General features: G+C 42.7%; 1 protein-coding gene across 4 annotated transcripts in view; it reads left to right on the forward strand.

Moving 5' to 3' along the window:
* The window catches only part of LOC109300007 (glutathione S-transferase-like), a 196,886-nt gene that overhangs the window by 10,180 nt on the left and 178,561 nt on the right, over positions 1-8,145 (forward strand). For 2 of the 4 annotated variants that reach the window (XM_019520588.1, XM_019520585.1), the window contains exons 5-7: positions 918-1,059; positions 1,603-1,734; positions 4,262-5,421. The exons of the other annotated variants lie outside the window; for them this stretch is intronic. In XM_019520588.1, the coding sequence (XP_019376133.1) occupies positions 918-1,059; positions 1,603-1,734; positions 4,262-4,387 (400 nt within the window). In that variant the 3' untranslated portion in view covers positions 4,388-5,421. Of the gene's footprint in view, positions 1-917; positions 1,060-1,602; positions 1,735-4,261; positions 5,422-8,145 lie in introns of those variants that run through there. 4 annotated transcript variants of the gene reach the window in all.

Here is an 8,145-nt window from a genome sequence, read left to right on the forward strand (position 1 = left end):
GACATGCCTTATGAGGAATTATATATATTTAGTCTGTAGAAGCCGGGAACTGTCTAATGTGGCAACAGAAGGGGAATTTGGGGCTCATTTGTAGAATCACCGTGTATATCATAGAAAATAATGATCTATTTTGTGTGTGTTTGCATGGAATGAGCACAGAGCAGGATGTGAAGAATCAGTGAGAGAGAGCATGGAGCAGGGGGGAGGGAAAATGGAAGACCCTATAAGACTCAAAACTGTTTAAACTGGAATCTTTTCCCAGACCCATGTAATTGTCTTGGGTTTTTCTGTACTTGCTTTTTTAGCTACAGGCCAGTGTCTAATAGGCGCCAGAAGGGGGCAGTTCAGAACTGAGGCCAAAGAATCTCCTGTAAAATCCAGCAGTCATTTTCCCATGCCCTGTGAAAGAGACACATTAGAAGTTGCACAGTTAAATAGCTTTGCTGCTGTCTGCAGTAGCAAGGATTCCTCCTCTATGTGCCCAGGAGATGTAATTCAGTCAGGTATGTTGGCCTAGAGGGGAAAAGGGATATTAGCCAGACTACTGAGAATGGGGGCATGGACATGGGTCCTTAACAGTCAGAACACATCTTGGTAGACTAGGGCTCTCCTCTGACATTTACAATAGTGCTGCTAAAGCTTATGTTGATAGGCTAATAGCAGAATAGAAACAACAGCATTGCTGTTTTATATATTATATACAAAATAACAGATGCAGGCAGGCATCCCCTTAGCAAGGCTCTTCATTTATATTAAAAATAATAAAAGCTGTGTCACAGGGTGCACAGGTGGGTGGTGGGTAATTTAGTTTGTCATGAGTTGACTGATCACACAAAATTAAATTCTGTAAAAACCAGTTCAATTATTCTAAGGTAGAATGAAAAGCTGAAAATATTGTTTTTCTCTGTTTTCTTCAGGATTGACATGTACGTGGAAGGGACAAGAGATCTGATAGACTTGATCAGAGTCCACCATAAATTTTCACCTGAGGAACAGGAGAAAAATCTGGCTTTAATAAATGAAAGGGCTACAGCCAGGTACTTCCCAGTCTATGAAAAGGTGATTTATGTTTTAAAGTTGTTTAATAATACTAAGAGGAAAGAAAGGACAGTTAACTTAATAAATTTAATTAATTCAATATGGAGCTGGAGGCAGAGCTGGAACTGCTGCTGTTGCGGCTTGACCAGGGATGGGGCTGCTGCTGCCTGGCAAGGGAGGCCAGGCAGCCAGGGGGACAAGTTGGGGGACAGGGGTGGGGGGAAATAGGGGCAGCCAGTGGAGAGGGAAGCAGGAGGAGGTGGACCTTGCTCCCTTTTACCCCTCACAGTGCTTGTACCCCTGCACCACAGCATTGGTGGGGGGGAAAGGCAGGGAGGAGAACAAATTTAAGATGACTCTTCAATAAGTAGATTCTGTACATGGAGAATTATAACAATTCTATTATTTGGGTGTTGTGACCTCTGATAATATGGTAGATAACCTAACTATGTAAAAACCATTAAAACATAACTCTTATATTCATACTTGTCTCTAATATTCTTAATTGAATTTAACCATAGTATAACCTATCTATATTTGCAAAATTTCCCTTGCATTCTGTAGGTTTTAAAAGATCATGGAACAGAGTTTCTGGTTGGAAACCAACTCACCTGGGCAGATGTCCAACTGATTGAAGCTATACTGATGGTAGAAGAAAAAGTGTCCACAATTCTCTCCAAATTCCCACTATTACAGGTAAAGAATACCTAGAATCCAACGTATTCACTGTCAGCAGACTTTACTGGCCAATGTTAGTGCCTTCAGAATGATCACATTAAGACCAAAAGATAATGGGGATGGTTCTGCTTTGAGCAGAGAGTTGGACTAGATCAGTGGTTCTCAACTTTTTGCATACCAGGATCCATTTGCCAAGATCAATGGCTTGTCCTGACCTACAACCCATGGCCCTGCTGGTGCCTGACCCACAGTCTTCTGCCCCCCTGGGCCATGCTGGGCCCCTCACTCCTGACCAGCAGTTCCCTGCACAACCCCCCCCCCGCAGGAGGCTGCCCTGACTGCCCCTATCCCACTTGGGCCAGAGCACAAGCAGCGAGGGCTGCCTCTGTCCCAATCCCTGAGCAGCAAGTGAGGGCCCCTTTATGGATGGGCACTGGCCCAGGCACACAGCTTCCTACTGTGTATTGCCCTCACCCCCTTCTCCCTTCTCTCCACTCCCTCTGCCCTGCCACAGCCCTGTGCCCAGCCACCTTCCCCAGCACTTGCAGGCACACACCCCAACCCTCTGGACAGTCCCCTGGACCTCCAACCCCTCACACCCTATACACTTACCTGTTTCCAGCAGCTGGGGCTGCTCCCATGCATGCAGACCCATGTGTGCCTGCTGCCTCCAATCATCCCAAGCAGTCCCTTGCAGGCTGGAAGGCTGCTAGACTGCAAGGGGAAACCCGCACGTTCATGCATTTTCCTGGGACTTGCTTGTGACCCTTTCAAATATTCTTGCAACTCACTTTTGGGTCACCACCCACCAGTTGAAAAACACTGGACTAGATGACCTCCTGGGGTTCCTTCCAAACCTCATTTTCTATGATTCTATCATGTTTGTTTTGTTTCACTGTCATTAGAGGACAAGGAAATGCACAGCTGGGGTAATGCTATTCACCATTCATTTCATATGTAAACTGAATTGAAAACCAGTTCACTCAGAAATTAGACTAACCAGGTTTTATGTATGCAGTCCCTGTAAGAAAGAAGATCAAAAGCCTCTCTTCCCCCTGTCTCATAACAAAAGAACAAGGATATTACAATTAAATTAAGAGGTGGCAAATTCAAAATGAATTATATAACTAAAATGCTTTAACACAAGGCATAATTAGACTGTGGAACTTTTTGCTCTGGAAGGTCATTTAAACAAGAACTAGAAATATTGAAAAAGGAATTTGACATTTATATAGATAACAACTCCATCCAGAATTATAATAGCTAATATTCATAATTCTTGAAAAATATTTAAGCTCATATTTCAGGGCATAGGCGACTATAACTGTTAGGAACAAGAATGAGCCCTAATAAGTGGAACAAATTCTTCTATATCGGTCCACTGAAGCCTTCCTATGAAGTGTTTGGTTCCAGCCACTGTTGGAGAGAACGCTGAAATAAATGGGCGTAGAAACTCATCCAGTATGACAGTTCCTGTATACTACCCTTTGAAGGCAATATATTCTCCAGCCCATGGACAAGTCCAGAACGGAGGAAAAGAGGCTCCAGACACACCCCAGTCAGTTGTGTGGTGCATGTACTTTGCGCTTTTTGAGCTCACTGGCATGTCAGTGCAGCTCTTAGCAGAGCTCTGCCTGTCTCCTGTACTTACCAGCTGAACCATCTGAGCTCTGTCCAGGACGCCCCGCTTTTGCACAGATGTGGAGCCCAGGGGAGGTATTGAATCCAGTGGCAGGGGAAAAGGAGGGTTTAAGTGAGTCACCTCCTGGGCACCAGAGCTGCATAAAAGCAAGGGCTGCAGCCAGATCCTGCACCAATCAATGAGTAAATACAGAGGGTACCTATCAGGAGTTGGAGGGGAGGTGTTTTAATTAGAGCGGTTCCTGGAGAGCCAGTCTACTTAAAATGTTTCACCATCATGCATATAAAGCCCCTGCAGGTTTAAAAAATGATGATGGGATGCTTTATCTAAACCTCACTCAACAAGGTTTAGATAAAATGCTCCAGCAGCCATTTTTAAACCCATAAGGACATATACATGTGACAATGAGCCCATGCTGAATCATTCTAATTAGAATGCAGAGCAAACTTGATTAATCGAGTCTGCTCTGACACATTTTAATTAGAATATGAACCAGCACATGTATAGGCAGGCTGAGAGTGCAGGGCACATGGGGAGCTCCAGCAGGAGGTATGCTGACTTGCCATTGAGCTCAGAGAGTTCATTGCCCTTTCTCTGCACAACTAAAAGGAGAGGCTGCAATGGCATTGCTGTCGTTTCTTAACATCTGTCCCTGCCCGTCTTCTGGAGATATTGGGCAATGAAAGGCACAAATGGCTAGAAAGAAGAACATTTTTAAAAGAAATATTATTACACTAAAAATTGCTTCCTATCTCCATATCTACTTGGAAAAGAATGGGACAGATGCATCTCTCATCCAGAATCTCATTAACTGGAGCTCAGTCAGATTCCAGACATTTATCTTAATTAGTTTTTGCAAAAAATGTCAATGATTCTTCAGAATTGTACTATTTCCCATTTTAGGATTTTAAAACAAGAATATGTAACATCCCTACAATTAAGAAGTTTCTGCAACCTGGCAGCCAGAGGAAACCACCACCTGATGAAAGTTATGTAGTGACTGCAAACAGAGTTTTCAATAGAAAATAAAAGCTGGGTTCCATTTACTGCGGTGATTCCATTCCACTGGGAAGGGAGAGTTTTGTATTTAGCAGTATACAGAATGGACACTTAAATGCAGAAGTCAAATGAAAGTATATAAAATAGTCTTTTAAAAAGCATATTTGAAAGAGAAATCCACAGCTAGTATATTATTCACAAATACTATTTGAAACCATAACATGCTGTGAAAAACATGTTGGACAAAGTTAGATTAGTAAATAAATAACTTTAAAAATGGAAAAAATTATTCAGATTTGAATAAATGATGTCTCATTGCTCTTGTTTCAATGCAACTTTTTCTGACAATTTTGAAAGCTAAGCAGACAAAAGAGAGAGGAAATATTTTATATTTTAATATGGGATCAAAATATATATTGAAAAACTGGGAATCTTCAAATTCCACTAGAATAGAAAGACTAGGAGTTGAACTGAGTTATACAAGAAGAAATGGAATAAACCTAATTTTGGTCTATCAAGGATTCTAAATAGAGATAATTTTACCTCAGAAAATATATATTTTTTAAAGCATCTGATCCTCAAACATTTTGAAAAATAGTAAAAATATGACTCATCACATTATTAAATCAAATCAACAACCAAGTCAATCTCACTTTTCCAATATTTTGCTATTTTTCATTAAAGTTGTTTTCCCCTCCATTGAAAATTGGGAAATGTTCATAAATATTAATTATAACAATGTACACAGCTACTATCCACATTATGTTAGAGACCTAGAAGGAACTCTGCCACACACCATAAACTAACTAGCAGGGTAAATGTTTCTTCTATAAATCACATGAAAACAGGTGTTTGTTACTGAAGTCATGATGTCACTGTTTGATATTGTCCTCAGAAGCTTGCTAAGTTGCCCAGGGAGTATCAGCCCACCCAACTTTGATCCTGCAGCAAACAATATCTTGTACCCCATCCTTAGAGGTGGGAAGGATATTCAATCAGGTGAACAAGCTGCCCAGCTCCCTACCAGGCTGGTTGGTGCTTTTTGACCATCAGAGGTAGGTACAGAAAGAATTCCCTGGATTTCCCCAAGGCAGCACCTTGTAAGAAGTGTACACAGCAGCACATGTGGGAGCTTTACGTTCCAGCTTTGCTTTCCACCTCTCTTGCTCGGTGCATTGTAAATAAATTTGTCCTTGTCAATAGGACCTGAATAAGGTTTATTCATCTCTTGAATCCCACTTACGCCCTTTCAGAGTACTTCAGACCTCATGCCCAAGAATCTGGCCTGTGATGCACATTTAATAAGAGAAACTTGTTGCCCTCAATACTGTAGAGCAGTGGTTTTCAACCTTTTTTCATTTGCAGACCCCTACACATTTTTAATGGAAGAATGGACCCCTTTGAATTGTAAGTGTGGGTATTCACATACTTCTGATTGATCCCAGTCATCTTTCACAGACCCCTTAGGCCTGTTTAAGAAGCTCTTGCAGCACCTGCCCCTTGCTGTGCAACAACTTGGTTTCAGTCTATGAGTAGTTCTCATTCCTATGATTTCCCTGGTGCCTGCTTCTGCATTCCTGCACATGTATCTAGTCCCTGAACTTCAGAACCCCAGTTTGACTTTGGCTCACTTCCTGACATCCACTTCCAGTAACCCGTCTGACTCAGTGCGTGAATCCCAGTTTGACTTCAGCTTTCACCTTGACTAGGGTCACTGGTAACACCCCTGGCTCTAACCACTGAGCCCAATGCCTCTGTGGGCCCTGACAGATCTATGATCTTAACAAAAGATCAAGCAAGAGACCAGAAGCCCTAGCAGAAAGCAGGATTGCCTGCAAGAAAGGTTAGGTTGATTAGTAGATTGGCCGTTAAAAAGAGAGATGATTGTTAACTCCTGTGAAGAACATTTGGTCATGAACTCAGACCACTGACTCCCTAAACTGCCTGAATAGTAATACCAAAGCTGCTACACTGTGAAGCAGTGAAATGTACTTCTATCTCGGGCAAAAAATAGGCTTCCCTGATTATTTTTCAGGAGCAAAGGTGTGTGCTGTATGCAAGAAAATATGGTAAATTATAGCTTGAAAATAAACTAAAGGATTTGGCATATTTGAGAATCTGAAGGGTTTTAGAATCGCCTCACAAAAGGTTGTGATGGAAAATTAAATAACCACAGGTCAAAGGGAAAATGTTGTTTTAGAATGAAACATGATTCAGCAATAGTAATTAAGAACAAGACACCTACTCCTAGGAATGCAGAGAAGATAAAGGTGGGTTGCCACTGAGCTTGGCCTCCAAACTGCTGTTACTTAATGATTTGCATGAGGGAATGGGGAAGGAATGAGTGAAAACTTTTGTTGACTGCATTGCAAAAGTTATGGACTAACAGTTCCCAGGCACCATTGGTGCTTCATTTGCACTGAATTGGAACAGTACTCTTCTTTCTCATCTGCCCTTGTGCCAGGCATGGGCCAGTTGGCAACCTTCCTGCTTCCCTGTTTCTGTAGCCATATATTTACACTCACCACAGCTTTATTTTGTTCATTTTCTCCAGTCTTCACTTCTTTCCATCTTTCTTCCTATTTCTGCACTGATCAAAGTACTTCGAGTATGTGTGTTGCCAGGAAATTCTGTTCCTAAAGCTCTGAGGAGCGGTACAAAGATTAGGTATTAGGTGCATCAGTAGAAAACCCAGTCAAATCAAGAGGGGGAAAAAAGGAGAGTTTCAATCACATGATATTTCTTCTCCTCCCCCCACCCTGCTTAAATGGAGGTAAATCACTACTGGTACTGTAGGATAATATCAGCTTGGAGCAACATATTTGACATGCACTTTATCCAGTCTGCCAGCTACATTCCCACACTCTTTGTCTCCTTCTCTAATCCAAATACTCTGCTGGCATGTGCCTTATTAACTTCTGTAGGTGACCACATGTCACCTACTAGTGTACCTTCTGGTGTGCAGTCAGGTTCTTGCTATTCTTAGATGCTCTGGGAATCACCCCAGCTTCATCTTTCTACAAGCACGTTAACCATTATACCATTAAGAATTCCCTGTCCTGCCTCCAGCACCTGGACCCATGAAGAAGTCCTCAACCTGCTGTCGCTATTGGGGAGGGCAAAAGCCTGGAGGAAAAAAGTCACCAGAACACCAAGCCATAACCATACAGACAGCAGCGAGGGAAACCACTGTGACAACTTGCAATGCTGGTCCAAGGCCAGGGACTTAAAGGGGTGTATAAGTAGGTGAGAGACATCAACGGCTGCTCAGGCACTAGGTGAACTATGTTTCCTTCCAAGAAGGAGCTGAAGAGGATCTTGGTGGAGAAGGCCCAGCACTGAGCTGTATTTCATTGCTGATAAAGGGGATAACCTGAGGAGTTCATGCATGATGAGATGCAGGAAAGCTGGGACTTGTTTGGCCAGCCAGGAGCTGTTGGCTCAGCTATCCATCCTGATCTAGAAACTCAACTCCCGCTGGCTTTTGCCAGCCAGCTGGCCACCCTCAGCAGTGCTCTTGGCTGTGGGAGGGATAAGGAGGGATATAACGGTAAGCATGCACATATTTTCACATTCATGTTGGAGCATGCCCAGGTGTGGCTAATCAGCATTTATTTGTTGCCTGTGCTGCATGTTGCCACCCTGGGCAGATGCGAGAATGCACCTCCTGTTTTCTGTTCTTCTGTCCTTCATGGTCTAGCCTCCTTCTGTGAACCCAAAATGGTGATTTTTCCCAACAATGTCTCAGTCCCCTTCCCCAACTTTCCCGAGCTGCTATTTCTGTTCTC

Source organism: Gavialis gangeticus, unplaced genomic scaffold (assembly GCF_001723915.1).
Source record: "Gavialis gangeticus isolate Ggan-Ray unplaced genomic scaffold, GavGan_comp1, whole genome shotgun sequence".
In the NCBI taxonomy this organism is placed as follows: Eukaryota; Metazoa; Chordata; order Crocodylia; family Gavialidae; genus Gavialis; species Gavialis gangeticus.